This window comes from Hemicordylus capensis, chromosome 4 (genome assembly GCF_027244095.1).
Source record: "Hemicordylus capensis ecotype Gifberg chromosome 4, rHemCap1.1.pri, whole genome shotgun sequence".
NCBI lineage: Eukaryota > Metazoa > Chordata > Lepidosauria > Squamata > Cordylidae > Hemicordylus > Hemicordylus capensis.
Window position 1 is genome coordinate 246,636,306 of NC_069660.1, and position 16,578 is coordinate 246,652,883.

Consider the following 16,578-nt stretch of genomic DNA (forward strand, 5'->3'; position numbering starts at 1 on the left):
AGGAATAGAAACTGGGACTCTCCGGATTGGCGACATGTTCTATCACATCCTTTGACAGGAGAGTGGAGGCCTCCTGGTCCAATTCTGGAGTAAATGGAGTAGTCACGATCCCGGACACGGGTGACATCCCGCAGAATTCGAGAGTGTAGCCCAAACGTATGACTGTGAGAACCCACTGGTCCGCAGTTACCCTGTCCCAGTTTGCTGAAAATGGGGCCAGATTAGTTCGAAAGGGCCCTGAGTCATTGTTTATTTCGAAGTGTTTGGGCACTATTTCTGAAAGGCTGCCTTACTAGGCTGGAGACCTGGCTTGTATTGAGACTGGAACTTGTTGCTGCGAAAGGAACGCTCGGATGATTGCTGCTGAGAGGAGGCTTTCGGCTTATGATGAGACCACCTGGAAGGCTGTGGCCTGGGGGGTCAAGGAAAAATAAGACGTGGACTTCGCTGTGATCCTCAATTTCTGGACCTTCTGGAATGTGTCGTCTGTCTGCTCCACAGAGAGGCTAGAACACGGTTTCTTAATCTTGGGCCCCCAGATGGTGTTGGGCTACATCTCCCATCATCCCCAGACATGGCCTTTGTAGCTGAGGATGATAGGAGTTGTAGTACAGCAACATCTGGGGGCCCAACGTTGAGAAACCCTGGGCTAGAACCCTCAAAGGGGAGGTCCTCAACCCTAGCACAGGCCTCATAGGTCAGTCCAGACGAACACAGCCAGGCATGCCACCTGAGAGCCACAGACAAGGCCATCACATGCACCACTTTGCAGAGGAACGCTTTACCTGGATCACGCTTGCCCTGCGACAGGAGATCCAAAAAGGGGGCACTTTCTCCCACAGAAAGTGGTTATAATGGGCATTGTAGGCCTGGTAGTTGGTCACCCTCAAGTGGAGAGCCGAGGCCGAGTAAAGCCTCCTCCTGAAGGAGTCCAGCTCCCTGTCCTCGTCACCCAGCGCCAACTGGCTGTGACCTCTGATCTTCTGTAGAGGCACTTCTACAACAATAGAATTTGGGGTGGGATGATTCTTTAGGAAACTATCATCCTGCAGCTGCATGCTGCAAAAGTTCTCTAAGTGCCTGCTGGGTTGAGAGAGAGTCACTGGCTTTTTCCAATGCCCCCACATGACCCCCAACAATGCCAAGTTAAGGGACAAAGCATCAGTAAGGCTGAACAAGAGGTCCAAATCCCCTTTCTTTGGAGTGCCGAGGCCATGCAGGCCACATATGTGGAGTATTACTTAAGATTCTCTGACAGAGAAACGGGCTTAGAGTCCAATTGGACTCTGTTGAACCTTTTCACAATATTCTAATTTTCTGGGATTGTGGATTTGGGGTTCTCATGAGCTGTACGCCATGATCATCACAATTATAACAAATTAAGGCTTGACTTATCTCGCTTTGCATGTAATGCGTCTATCTCATATATCAGTTTCACCATTTAATTTGCATTACTGAAATTAATGAACTTTTGCACGATATTCTAATTTTTCGAGTTTCGCCTGTAAATGCAGTTGCAGCAGTAGCATTTTGGCCACACGGAAAAGGAAGACCTCTGTCTCTCCAGCACCTGGAGTGTTATGGATTATGGTGAAAGGACTCAAGATCATGGTGGGCTTTGGGATGTAAGGCTCTCTCATCACAGTAGCCCTTGGGAAATGTATACTTCACAAGGACCACCAGGGGATAATGCACTGAGGGGATGGGAGCAAGGGGGAGACCTTCCTCCTTTCAAATAGTGCTTGTCACCAGTTTGTCTGAGCAAGTATGATTTAAAGGGACATGAAAGAGGGTTGGGGAGATAGGATGGGCACGAGGCTGTAGGCCTCTCCTGCCCACTGGCTCACTAAATTTGAAAACACTCAGAAATATGCCAAGCTAGTTCCATTTTTTGAGAAATGCTGGCTGCTTGCTAATCTGATTAAGGTGCTTAAATATCTCTCTCTCTCTCTCTCTCTCAGAAACCGTATGCCTCTGGAGATCTGTCAAAGGTTCAGTGTTAATCTATGCCACTGCCTAATATGCATGTGCACGTGTGTGTGTGTGTGCGCGCACACACACACACACGAGCTTCTTGCTTCAACTGACTCCTTTTCAGAGCTCAGAGGGTTGGCGTAAAAGGTGGTCCACTTCCTGGAGGAGTTCCATGTCTGATTTTGCATTGGTATGGCCAAGACTTGTCTTATGAGCTGCAAGAAGTAATGGTGTTTTAGCCTCTTCTATTTCAGGCTTCTTATGCCTCTCACCCCAGTTTGCCCTCAGTAGTTGCTCCATTCAGCCCAGAGATCACTGGCCAGGCCTTGGGTCCAACTCGCTTTCTCCCAAACCAGTTGCCTGGATTGGCTTAGACACACACTTTAAATATGAGCTCAAGCATGTCATAGGAGTGTCTTATCTAAATCAGCTTTCTTGTAGCAACCTCACATCTCCAGCAGGAATATGGAGTGGGAATATTAAGACTCATTCAATAGCAACACAGTAATAGGCTTGCCATAAAGCTGCTGTTTCTCATCCGTGTGGCAAGTGTGCTCCATTGCCAGTTGATATCTACAGCCCCCCACGGCGACTATACCATCTCCATTTGCCATTTGGGGGAAGGCTGTGCTCTGTTGTAATTTGATAGCAGCTGGGTAACTGGGGATAGGTGGTCACCAGAAGATGTGATTTATAGGTCATCAAACCAGATAAGAATTTTCACACAAAATGGCTGCTACTGATCACAGAATGGACATATGCATGTTAGATTTGTTCTCTCTGCACTATTCAACATGCCAGCACACTTTAGGAGGAGTTGATTCAATAACCAAGATCAATCTCTTTCTGGTGCAATATCACCAATATAGAATTCCAGCCATGGAACAGTTTAAGCCTTTATTTATTAGCAATTAAATTAATTCAGTTAACACTATACTTCCAAACAGCAATTAAATTATACAAGAGCAGCAAGCCCTCTGGAATTTATGTACTCAGTTTTATACAAATATATAATCCCATAGAGTTTAATGCACCCCAAACAAAGGGGTAAATCTGCTGTGTACAATATTCTGAGCTGCCTCACCGGCTTTGAAATGCACACGACTTCCTTCGCAGGGCTTCGCTCCCAACAGCAAATACTCAGGTGTACTTGTAGTATCTCATCTCCTTTGCTTAAGACACCCCACCCCACCCTTCCAATAGTGCCACACACTTCTTTCATAGTGCATTGCAGATTTTTTTTTTAAATACTTCATCTTAGTTCAAATTAACCTTTCAAAGACTTAAATGGCTCTTAATTCCTTAAAGATATGAGTATGGTAATAAAACCTGAAAGAGCAAATCGAGAACACTGTGCTAAACATGGAAGACACACTACTGAGTAGTTACCAGTTTATCCTACTTCATATCTGGGGTTCAGGGGAGGGGCACTAACATAATCCAGTACTTTATGAAGTAATGGAACGCCATCTTCTTTAAAAAAAAATTAAATAATTCTTCGCAGGAGTGGCAAGCCTATTCCCAGCTACATAGTCACAGTGGTATTGAATTTCATGAGTGTGCTTTTGATATTCCTGTCTCCTAAAAGTCTCCAATTTCCATTATGCCAGCAGAGCTATCTCTGACCTAAAGAGACAGGAAACCTAAAAGGTGTTCTGTTTTCCTTATGTCTTGGGACTAAACATTAATTGCATTACTTTCTTCAGCAAGATAGGTAGCTCTCGCTTTCTCTTCAAGTACAGCACCCATAACAGATGTGCGTGTGTGAATGTATGAATATATAGGGAGAAGGACAAAAATGACTCCCCCCAAGAACAGTCTCATGTCACCATAGTTGTTGCAGATGCTACTTAATAGTACATTCAGTTAAAATTTGTCAGTTTGTTTTTCTAAGAGTATAGGAACAAAGGAAAACACTGAAAACTGATTAAGACTTATTTGTATTAGCCTCAGGCTTCCCAATGCATTTTAATAAATATCAGGCAAGTTAAAGTAGTTTCTGTCCCAGTAGTTTCCAGAATAAATCCAGTCATGTCCACCGATGTAGGGATTAGGACCTTGATGGAACCACCTGAAAATAAATAGAAAGAAGTAGTAGTGTGTGTGCGCGTGTAAATAAATAAATAAATAAATAAATAAATTTATATCTATATCTATCTCTCTCTATATATATCTATCTATCTCTCTCTCTATATCTATCTATCTATCTATCTATTTTCAGTTCAAGAGATATTCAAGCTGCCACGTGCTCTGGATACTTTGGAAGTTCAGGACTCTTATTCTCCTCACCACACTGACATTAAAGGAAGACTTCGCAAATCACTCTTTCCCCTGCTCGCTGCTTTTGACTGTACCAGGTTGAAATGTGGCAAGGAAAGAGGCGGGAAATTACTTTCAAGCTTCTGTTAAAAAGGCAACATTGAGAACATGAGGCAGCCTCAGTGGGACCCCTTCCTTCTGAAGTGATGCCCTTCCTCCTCCACTGCCGTCAGCGTGCTTGGCCAGAGCGCCAGCCGGTAAGAGCGGCAAGTCTGAGATCAAGAAGGGGCCTTTCCGGCGGATTGTGGCCTTGGCAGCTTCCAGAGGATGCTGACCCCTGATGCCAGACCTCCTTGTAGCTTAATGCGTTACTTTTGTAAGGTTGGTCAATACAACTAGCAATTTAATCCAAGTAGGCATCAACAAGGTTCTGGAAAGAGGTGAGCTTCTGTGCCATAGATCTCACTGTGAAAACTAGTTCATAAAATTCTGTTTTTTAAATCCTTGTTAAAAAGTATCAATTGAATGCAATGGCAGTAGATATTGTTGCTACATGACTATATCCATCTCTCAGCAGTCCTTAAATGGTTATTTTTACGGTACCAAAAATATATAGAAGTTAAAAGTACATTCTATGCATTTAGTGAGAACAGTCCAATATTATCCACTGGACATATGTCCTACTATATGAATGCCTTCTTCAGGTAGACTAAATTTAGATCAGGGTTGGACAACTTTGGCCATCCAGCTGCTGTTGGACTTCAACTGCCTGCATCCCCAGCCAGAGTGCCCAATAGTCGGGGATGATGGGAGTTGTAGTCCAACATCTGCAAGAGAGCCACTGTAAGATATTACAAAAAGCACTAAGATATTCCCCTCGGGATGGAGCCGCTCTGGGAAGAGCAGAAAGTTCCAAGTTCCCTCCCTGGCTTCTCCAAAATAGGACTGAGAGAGATTCCTGCCTGCAATCTTGAAGAAGCTGCTGCCAGTCTGTGAAGACAATACTGAGCTAGACAGACCAACGGTCTGATTCAGTATATGGCAGCTTCCTATGATTGTGCAGCCCTGGTATAGATGATCATTTGTCTTGTGATCTTTAACCCCATCATGCATTCCCTCCCCTGATTAAGCTTTCTTGTGAATGCAGTCCCATAGTCACATTAACCATGCTCTCCAATTAATGATTTTGATCATGTCTCAGGATGTGCTACAGACAACTTGACTGCATGGGGCACTTTAATAAAAATCCATGGAATGAGGAGGAAGCCACATATGGAAATTCTTTCCAGAATGAAACACACTCATCATAAACCAAGGTGCAATTAACCAAGTGTTTATAAAATCATTTGATACTGGAAAGAAATACAAGCCTCTGTTCTCCTCAGGTGCACCTTAATTAATCCTGTAGAACAACATGCAAGGTCTACTTAATATGAATACTAGAGGTTTACAGAATTGCTAAGAAAAAGAAACCAACCCACAAAAGCAGAGCAGTATAATTTCAATTGAGTTGGAAAAGGAGGCAGACTTTTGGTGAAACCAAATTCATATTTGGAACTTCACATATTCTTATATATAAAGGAACTGAAGTCAGACAACTCTTAAGTCTTAAAGGGGTAAGCATGTCAGGAAAGCAAGCAAATTTTTTTTAGAAATGATCAAACCTGGGAGTCTGGGCCACTGGCTGACTTTGGAAAGAGAAAACAAAATGCAACTTATAATGACAAGACATTTGAATTAGCATAAAATGTGCCAAGAACATCCTGTAGCAAACCATGAAGAAACAAGCAGTTGTCTGTTGACAGCTGGCTCACACTCTCCATTGTTGTGACAACATAAATAAGGCAACATATGTAGGGACAATCATACCAGTCCACTCAAGACCACTCCTGGCAGAACAAAAAAGTGATCGTGTTTGGAACCAGAGAAAATCTTCAGCGGTCAATTCCAAATTCATAGACTTGCATGCTCCAAGTGGAGTTGTACTGAATTACGAAAAAGAAACTTTCAGGCAGCAATACAGTGAAGGTGCACAGTTAAAGATGTCATCCTCTGGAGGGTGTTCCAAAATTCCCACCTGAAGTTCTTGGAGGGAAATGTAAAATATCCCGTTTCCTTGACTGTGTTGATCTGCACTACCAGGACAGACACACATATTCTTAGTGCCAATAAGAGCTAAGGCACATATTGCAAATGTCATGCAGAGGGCAATGGCAGCTTATTCCTGCCATGGCTGTAGTACCAAGGCCAGGAGTGGCAGCATTGCATGGAAACCCAGGGTACTTCAACAGCCCGCACTTCCTGTTCTGGCTCTGGTGAGGCTAAGGGCATTTGCAGGTGGCTCCACATACTTGCAAAGTATGCCGATTCTTAAGTGGCATTAGGCACAAACACCATGTAAAATGCCACTTTAATAAACATAGATGCACAATTCAAAGTAATCCATAATACAGAAAAACTGTTTTAAGGATTACTTTGAATCAGGCATCAATTTCTACAGAAGCCACACATTCACAACGTATTTTGGGTCAGCTTCCGAACCCAAAGTTTTACCTTCATTTCCCCTGAAGTTCAGCTCTTCAATCCTATTGTGTTTGCCGAGCTTCTATATGCTCCACATTGTGAGTAAATTAGAACTGAGCAATGGAGTACAAGACACAGATGCACAGGCACACACACAGTTTCAGATTATTTTAAATGTTCCTTTTAATATACTGTTTCACTACCCCAATCTGAAGTAAGTTTGTTTACAGGAATAATCTGAACAAGGGGGAAAATCTCTCCCTAGTAGTTAAATTTGGGAACCAGTACAGTTGGTCCTTTGCCAAGTGTTGCCCTGGGGATGACAAAGGAGATGAAAACAATCAAGCATTCATGCTTCCATGAAAAAAACAATGTAGCATTATCCTAGCCACTAACTGGCTTTAAAGAGAAAAATCCAAATAGGGCACATTTAGTTTTGCCATGGACTGACCAGTGTGTGTGTGTGTGTTTTTAAATGAAGATGATTGTCAGTTTTTCTCCTCAAGATCATTTGGTGTCTTCTACCAAAAAAGAAAGGAGTGGGAAGCAGCTTGATAGGAAATTTAGAATTTAAGAAAGGACTATTTTGCAATGTAGCATGGGAGAAGAAGCCCGTCACAAGTACTGAAATGTTTTACACACACATTGCAGCATTCTGTAGTAAGTCCCCCCCCCCCCAATAAAGGACAATCTTGCAAGTTGCTTTTCAACCCCAGAAACAAACAGCTAAGATCCGGATGACAATGACTTTAACTGTTTTAGTGTAGAAGCAATTCAGCTCATCTTGTTCCTTGCATGATAGACCAAGGTTACTAGGGTACATTAACCTCCTGATTGTAATAAATTAGAACATCCTGCTGAAACAAATGACTGGAAAAACAGCATAGCTGCCAATTTTTTTTTAAGGGGCTTCCAAAAACAAGGCATGAAGAAATAATTAGAACTGAAGTTGAATGTTTTAATAGCTTTGGTATTGTTTGTGAGTTTAAATGCTTTTGTTCGGTTTACTGAAATGTTTTATACTATTTTAAATATGTTGCAAGCTATTTTGGAGAACATTTATGCAAAAAGAAAGCTTAGACATTGAAAAAAGAGTTACTGTGCTTACTCTTGGCTGTACAGGGCGAGCCACAAAATAATCAAGGCGCACTGGCCCACATTCAGGCTGTACAACCTTCAGGGACACATTCCTGGCAGTGAACATGGCTCATGAAAAGCATTTCCTCATCTTCTCCCCTATGCATTGGACTCCCAAGCATGGGTGTTCTTGTAGGGATGTACACAAACAGATTCAGTGCCTCCTTAGGGAAGCACTGGATCAGCTTGGGTACGCACAGCTGAACCAGTTTGGTGGGGTGAGGAGCAGGTCCTTACCTGCTCTGTCGTCCCCCCCCCCAGCTGTAGCACTGTTCCCTGCAGCCTGCATATGGTAGAGCAAGTGCTGAGCCCAGAAAAGCAGTGGTGGTGGGCACACTGGAGCAGGTAAGGAACTGCTTCTTAAGAGAATCGCTCTCCCCCTGCCTCTGTGGCTGCCCAATGTAATGCCGTGGAGAATGTGGGCCAATATTTCTCTTTCAGCCAAAGGTATTTTTAAACTAATCTACATATAGATTTTTCTATATACACACGTGGACAAATGTGTTGGTACACCTCCACGAAAAAAGAAGAACCCATGCTGGTCTCTGAAATAACTTGAAACTGACCAAAGTAACTGGTATCCATCATCGTTTGTTCCGCATTTAACAAGAATCAGACTTTGCTTTAGAGTTTTGATGCAACAGAACATTTCAAATAATAACACAAATGAAAATGGCATGGACAAAAATGATGGGACCAAAACCTAATATTTTGTTGCATAACCTTTAGAGGCAATCACTGCAAATAAGCGATTCCTGTAGCTCCCAATGAGACTTCTGCACCTGTCAACAGGTAGTTTGGCCCGCTCTTCCTGAGCAAACTGCTCCAGCTGTGTCAGGTTTGAAGGGTGCCTTCTCCAGACTGCTTGTTTCAGTTCTTTCCATAGATGTTCGATAGGATTCCAATCAGGGCTCACAGTAGGCCACTTCAGAATAGTCCAATGTTTTGTCCTTAGCCATTCTTGGGTGCTTTTAGCTGTATGTTTTGGGTCATTATCCTGTTGCAGGATCCATGACCTGCGACTGAGACAGAGCTTTCTGACACCGGGCAGTACGTTTCGCTCCAGAATGTCTTGATAGTCTTGAGATTTCATTGTTTCCTGCACAGACTCAATGCACCCTGTGCCAGATGCAGCAAAGCAGCCCCAAAACATAACTGAACCTCCTCCAAGTTTCACAGTAGGTATGGTGTTCTTTTCTTTGAAAGCTTCATTTTTTTTTTGTCTGTGGACATAGAGCTGATGTGACTTGCCAAAAAGCTCCAGTTTTGTCTCATCTGCCCAAAGGACATTATCCCAGAGGCATTGTGGCTTGTCAATATGCATTTTAGCAAATTCCAGTCTGGCTTTTTAATGTTTTTCTTTCAACAGTGGAGTCTTCCTGGGTCTTCTTCCATTGAGCCCACTGTCACTCAAAAAGTGATGGATGGTGTGATCAGACACTGATGGACCTTGACTTTGGAGTTCAGCATGTATCTCTTTGGAAGTTCTCCTTGGCTTTTTGTCTACCATTCTCACTATCCTTCTGCCCATTCTGGGGTCAATTTTTTTCTTGCAGCCTCATCCAGGGAGGTTGGCTGGAGTACCATGGACCTTGAACTTCTTAATAATATTTGCAACTGTTGTCACAGGAACATCAAACTACTTGGAGATGTTCTTCTAGCCTTTGCCTTTAACATGCTCATCTATCATTTTCTTTCTGATCTCCTCAGACAACTCTCTCCTTTGCTTTCTCTGGTCCATTGTGGGATACAAGATGATACCAAACAGCAGAGTGACTACTTTTCTCCATCTAAATAGGCTGAATGACTGATTGCACAATTGGAGATGTGTGATACTAACTAAAGAAAACAGCTAATTTGAAAAATCACTCTAATCCAATTACTTAATATCTTTTCTAGGGGTACCAATCAATGTGTCCAGGCCACTTTAGAATATCTTTGTAGAATAAGCAATACTTTATCTTTTTTCACACTTGCTTTGCTTTACTTGATGACATATCAAAGGCATGCAGGTATACATGGGACAATTGCTTTTCATTTAATCGCTTTTCAGGAGGCATAAAACACTTTTTCAATGTGCTGTATGGGTATCAACAAATTTGTCCAAGTGTGTATATGGACTTTTGCTCCAGCACAACTATTATGAAAATAATCAATCTACACATTCTCTCACAAAAGTCTAATTACACTCTTAAGAACCACCAACTCCAAGAAAAGGGGTTGGGTTGTGCAATTCATCTGATGTCTCCCCCAAATAATGTATTTTATTGATTTAAAATTGTATACCCCAACTTATTCCGCAGACTCAAGGCGGCTAACAAAAATTAAATGAATACACCACCACCATACACAATAACAGCAGTAGCAATATTTAAAACATCACACAAACAGAAGGCAGAATAAAATACAGAATGGGAGGATTTAGTAACAGCCAGCAACACTATTCTGGATCAGTGGCCCTTCAGACCAGGAGCACCTGTTTTGTCCAGATTTTAATTTCAGCTTGTTTACCTTCATTTAGGCCATCACCAGTATGGAGTAGTGTGAATGCATGCATCTCTTCTCCCACTGTTCCATCCCACAACTGAATGGTGATGGGGACATCCAAACTGTCTCTTGCTTGAAGTTTAAATTATGCTCTAAAGTAGTATATTTAAAAGACGCAAGTGTTCGGTGGTATAGAAATATTTTAAATAAATAAGTTGCTCAGTGAGAGATGCAGGATAGTTTGGACATTTCACCTGCCAAATGCTGTGGTTATGCAGTAGTGGGACAATGTGCTGGGGAGAAGACATCCATGCTCATAATCCTCCCTGTGTTCTTAGGGGCTTGTAATCCAAACTGACCCTTTATTAAAGTTTAACATGAACAAGAATCTAATCATGACATAATGACTGAGGAAAGCAGAATTAAACAGTGGTTAACCACTGTCTTATAGTATTAAATAACCCACTATGTTAGCTCTTGATTGAAAGTTATGGAGCGACAAAATTTAGTCTGTTAGTGATTCTGACAGCCAGTGTCTTGCATCACATGGGTTATGCTGAAATAAAGTTGAATTTCCTCTTTGGCCACCAACATACTAAGCAAGACCTTAAAACAAGATATTGAAGTTAAAAGAGCAAGAAACACCTAGCCCATGTGTGTCAACAGCTTCCATTCCAAAGTTTTAATCTCAATTTACTAACCTTGTCTTCCAATCTTCCTCTGACTTGGACCTGTTTTTACGAGCAGCTCTTTGTTTTTCTTCAAGTCTTTTCTTTTCTTCACTAGCTACATCTAGCAAGAGTAAAAACAGGATTTGTCAAATTGATAACTATTTATTGAAGAGTGAGAACTTAACTAGCTCAAATATTGAGAAACTAGCAAGTATTGTACATTGTTTTGCGAGACACACCAGTTTAAAGAGTTTTGTGCATTTTGTAAACCGGACTGCAAATAGATAGTTAAAGATAGATATTCAGAAGAGTTTTAGTCCAACAACATCTGGAAACCCAAGTTTGAGAATCCCTGTCATAAGGCAATACAGGGCCAGGACAACATGGGGCATCTTTGCTAGTGTCAGGCACTCCATCATCCTCCCCATCTTGATATGGGCCTCAAAGACCAAGGAAAAGTGTTGGTGTGTAGCGAATTAAAGCCTTTGTCTAATAGCAGCTCACCTGAGTGGGGGCAGGGGGCGGAATGCTGAATCATCCCTGGCAAACTGCCTGGCTAGGCTTCTCCTAAAACTAATCTATATTTCCAGTAGAATTAAAATGCTGCCGCCACCACCCCTCTTATCGACAGAGCTTGGATCTCCCTGGGCTCAGGGTGGAATCCCAGGGAAAGCTCTCTTCATATTGCTATTGGATAAAAACAAAAACCTTCCATGTGTAGGCTTACACATGATGACAAAACAGATAGCTGCTGAACAACTGGTGACCCTTTTGCACCAGAGAAATCCCCTTTCCGCCCTCCCTTTTTTCTTGAGTTAAAAACCAACTCTGAGAGGGTCGTAAAAAGAAAAGTACAAAATACCAGTTTTATCCAATTACTACAGACTGCTTCCGTCTGAGGCTTCTAAGTTTTAAATACACTCAAAAATACTTAGTAGGTTACAAAAATAGGTTGTCTTACGCTTCAGATAAGGTTGCATTTAGGAATGCTTAGATGTTTATAGAGTCTTTTGCAACACCCTAGTTGGGTAGTGTTTCTTATTTTAATTACGCTGTAATTAAAATTACAGTGTAATAAAAGTGTTTAGGCTAATGTTAATTATTTTAATTACACTACAGGTAAACTATAATAGAACAGTATCTGGAATGCTCACAAAGCATGCTGTTGAAAGCATGCTCACAAATAAAATCTGATTAACAAACTGTTCCCTATGCTGAATCCTCTTTTCCTTGAAAACTCACCCAACACCTGATGAGAATCAAGCTTCCTGCAATCCTGTCTTTCAAGGATCTGCAGTTATTCTATGTGCGAAACTTCGATGCTGGCTTTGACCACGAGGGACCAAAAACTCGATGCCCTCACTAAGCCCTTCCACACACCTGCCAGTTTAAGTCCACAATTAAGGTTATGTCACTTCTTTACAACAAAGGCCACCCTTCATGTTCCCAGAATTCTCTAGGTCCCACCCACCTGGTGTACTGATTGGCTGCCCTGGAGTTCACCAGCATGTCAGTCAAGGCAAGGGTTCATTCCCTGTTAACTCTTTAGTGGGAGGAGGCCGATCACTACAGGGTGCATGGAGGGCAAGTTGTAGGTGAGCACAATTTGTGACACTGCATATCATTACTGATCACGTGGCACATCTGTTAAGGCATCAAGCTGTAGGTTCCAATTTCCCAGCTTTGTGGAGCCCAAGGCAAAATGACATAGCCTTAATTGTGGACTTAAACTGGCAGGTTTTTTGACTATCTAATTTCCATGGTTTGTGAAAAGGAAATGTATCATTACAATGTTGGCAATCCAATATCCTCAGCCATGTCACATATTGACATTAGACTTTGGACATCAAAATCTGTGGAGAAGGTGCTGGGAAGGACAACACTTCTCAGCATTCTCCATGTGCCTTTCAAGATGGTGCTTGGGCTTTACAGAACACTGTTATTCTTATAGCCCTCTCCCCACACTACTCTACCATGCTGGGAAAGGTACAACACTGCATGGAGGTGGGAAATGGCTCTCTCACTGGAAGTTTTTTTTTAACTTATCTGGCCCTCACTTGAAAAATAGTGAAGAACACTGACCTATGGAGTTTTACCCGTGTAAAAACAAAGACCACCCGCCAAGGTCTAGACGATAGGAGCAAGAAAGTTGGAAACTGTAAGATAAGTGGAGCTTTGTAAATAAGTAGTAAGTAGGCTTAATTCTGAGATTACCTGAGTGTTTGTTTTTAATGCAATGAGCATAATTAAAATGGCCCATTTGACTGAACTCACTAAGGCTCTCTTATTGCAGAAGTCAAGTGCAGTTTTCCTGTCAGCATTCTGACAGCGGGGGATGGGCCTGTATAGATTAAAGTCTTTGTCTCAGAGCTAGCTCATGTGAGGGAATGTAAATGCTGAATCATCCCTGCTGAGCTACCTGAGTGGGCCTCTCATAAAACTATTCTGTATTACTGGTAGATTCAAAATGCTGCCACCAAGCAACCTAAAACTTGCAGAGAACCGGACCAGTGGATTGGGTGTTATAATCCCAGGTCCCTCTGTAACTGGCTATTGGGCAAATACAAAAAAACCTTGCATGTGTAAGCTTACAAAGGATGAGAAAAACTGACAGCTGCTGAGCTCCTGAGGACGTGAGAAATCCAGAGAAATCCTCCTTCTACTGAGTTATAAACCCACTCTGAGACGCTTTTAAAAAGTAAAAAGAAAAAAGAAACTTTTATTTAAAAGGCAACAAAAAAGGTTGTCTCAAGCTTTTGTAATAGGTTGCATTTAAGAACATTACAGACTTTTTCAATTACTACAGACTGGTTCTGTCTGAGGCTGTCTCAGCTTTTAGAAACAGCTAAAAATACTTAGCAAGTTACAAAAATAGGTTGTCTTTATGCTTGTTTAAATGTTTACAGAGGCTTCTGCAACACCCTAGGTGTGTTGAGTGTAGGCTAGTGTTTCTTATTTCAATTATGCTGCAGGTAAACAGTAATAGAACAGTATCAGGAATCACCAGAGGAGAGCTGGTGCAAGCATGACTTGCCCCCATAGCTAAGCAGGGTCTGCCCTGGTTGCATCTGAATGGGAGACTTGATGTGTGAGCACTGCAAGATATTCCCCTCAGGGGATGAAGCCGCTCTGGGAAGAGCACAAGGTTTCAAGTTCCCTCCCTGGCTTCTCCAAGACAGTGCTGAGAGAGATTCCTGCCTGCAACCTTGGAGAAGCCGCTGCCAGTCTGTGAAGACAATTCTGAGCTAGATAGACCAATGGACTGACTCAGTATATGGCAGTTTCCTATGTTCCCATGGAAAAGCACACATATGCAAAGAAATAAGTTCCTAATACATAGTCTGACTAAATGAACTGTTCCCTATGCTGAATTCCCTTTTCCTTGAACTCACACAATTCCTGATGAGAATCAAGCTTCCTGAAATCCTTCTTTTAAGGACCTACAGAGTTATTCTATGAGAGGAACCTCCATGCTGGCTTCAACCATGAGGGAGCAGAACTCCATTGCCCCTCACTATTCCTTTCCGCACACGCTTCTCTCCAACAAAGACCATCCTTCTTGTTCCCAGAATTCCCAGCAACTGCTCTCTAGGCCCCACCCACCTGGTATACTGATTGGCTCCCTGGAATTCACCAACCTGCCAGTCGAGACAAGGGTTCACTGCCTGTTAACTCTTTAGAGGGGAGGCTGACCACTACAGGGCCATAGGACTATCAACTGTGATAAGTGTGAGGTGATTCTGAAGGAGTGTGAAGGAGTCGCTCTCTGCCCTACAGATAAAGGATTGGGGTGGGGTGAGGTGAGGGGTTGATGTTGCAATCCTGGGCAGGTTTATTCAGAAATAAGCTCTCCACACTGCTTTAACTCCCCAGCTGACTTTCCACAACTGTCCATTCCATGTCTCGCCTGCTCCTCTTCCCTGAAAGTTCACACCCCATAACTAACAGAATAGGCATTGCATGTGCAATAAAATCCACTAGCTCGCTCCCCCTGCAAATGTCAGAGGAGTGGCAAGCCCTGGCTTCATTGCCAAACCAGACACACTTTAAAAATTGTTCACACAACCATTTGCCTGGAGTTGGTGAAAGCAGAATCTTGCCTTTGTATTCCAGGTGCTGATCCTTCGTGTTCCAGGTGCTACTGCTTGCGTGCCCACAAGACTGGCGTACCAATCTAGAGGCTGGGGGAAGACTGGCCAGTTTCCAGATATCCAACAATACACTGCATGAACAGAGTGGTGCATTGTAGGAATTCCAGAGGCTGGGTCACTCCTTCCCCAGCCTCTATGGTAGCAATGGCTGCCGGCAGCCTGTACTCCCACATGACCAACCAGTGGGGCAAGAAGGGGCGCACACGCCCTCTTACCTCACTTTTAGCTCAGGTAAGAAACTGGGCTACCTGGCAACGGAGCACTGGAATAGAGACCAATCTCAGAGGTGCTCACAATCAGGTCTACCTTGGTAGGGCTGTGCTAGCCCTGGTAGGCCTTGTAGTGTGAACAGTATACCTTAATCAGCATTTGCTAGCCATAGACTTCAATGGGGCAGGGAAACTAACTATTTGCACCGCTGCTTCAAACTTCATCAAACCAACAAATGATTACCTTCCTAGCTAGACAAGCCTGAACAGTCATTTTCATCAAAGTTGGAAAGAAATGATATGCCTGGATAAAATTTGGACAAAAAAGGGTCAGTGTCCATTTTCAGCATTTTTTAACCTGCTGTGGCATTTATCATACCTCCTTGAAATTCAGCACAATTGGAGACCTCATCAGGTAGATCTCACACACACACACCTCCCAAGTTTCAAGTTCTTAGCTCTAAAGGTGTCCTATTTATAAGCAATAGAATTCTGAAGCTTATAAAGGTCAAACTTTTTTTTTGCTACTTGCCTTAACTAAAGGGGCACTCCCATTCCCCCTTTAATAATAAACTGTACAAGCACTTAGTTTCTATCTAGCATTTAGTTGACTGTGACGTAGGAAAGCTTCACATGGTGGCAGACTGAAAGGTAAACCATATATCAGCATGGTGTAGTGGTTAGCATGTTGGACTAAGACTGGGAAGTTTTGAGTTCAAATTCCTGCTCAGCCATGAAACTCACTGGATTTCTCTGGGCCAGTCACTACACTTTCAGCCTAACCTACCTCACAGGGTTGTTGTGAGGATAAACATGTATGCTGCTCTGGGTTCCATGGAGGAAGAGTGGGATATATATGTAAAAATAATAAAATATACTAAAAGATCCTTGTTATTTGTGACACTTTCAAAATATTCCTTGCTCCTGTACTCTTGGCCTCCATTCCATCAATCTCTTGTGAACATGCAGTTTTGTGTGTATATGGTTTTGTAGCCCTGCCATATAAATCATTCAAACAGTCCACTGATTAAGACAAGCATTTGCAGAAGGTGTGTATCTAGTGAAGCAAACAAAATCTTGTGGCACCATAAAGGCATTTATTGTAGCATAAGCTTTGTGGACCACACTCTATTCCAGATGCATAAAGTGCATTAGTACAAGTTCCTT

General features: G+C 42.5%; 1 protein-coding gene across 6 annotated transcripts in view; it reads right to left on the minus strand.

The window, feature by feature from the left end:
* Positions 1–2,857: 2,857 nt before the first annotated feature.
* The window catches only part of OSBPL1A (oxysterol binding protein like 1A), a 127,298-nt gene continuing 113,577 nt past the window's right edge, over positions 2,858–16,578 (minus strand). For 4 of the 6 annotated variants that reach the window (XM_053242965.1, XM_053242967.1, XM_053242963.1 and 1 more), the window contains 3 exons: positions 11,082–11,172; positions 5,898–5,921; positions 2,858–4,045 (listed from right to left, as the gene is read on the minus strand). In XM_053242965.1, the coding sequence (XP_053098940.1) occupies positions 3,943–4,045; positions 5,898–5,921; positions 11,082–11,172 (218 nt within the window). In that variant the 3' untranslated portion in view covers positions 2,858–3,942. The remainder of the gene's footprint in view (positions 4,046–5,897; positions 5,922–11,081; positions 11,173–16,578) is intronic. The other 2 variants (XM_053242966.1, XR_008305586.1) reach the window with 2 other exon arrangements.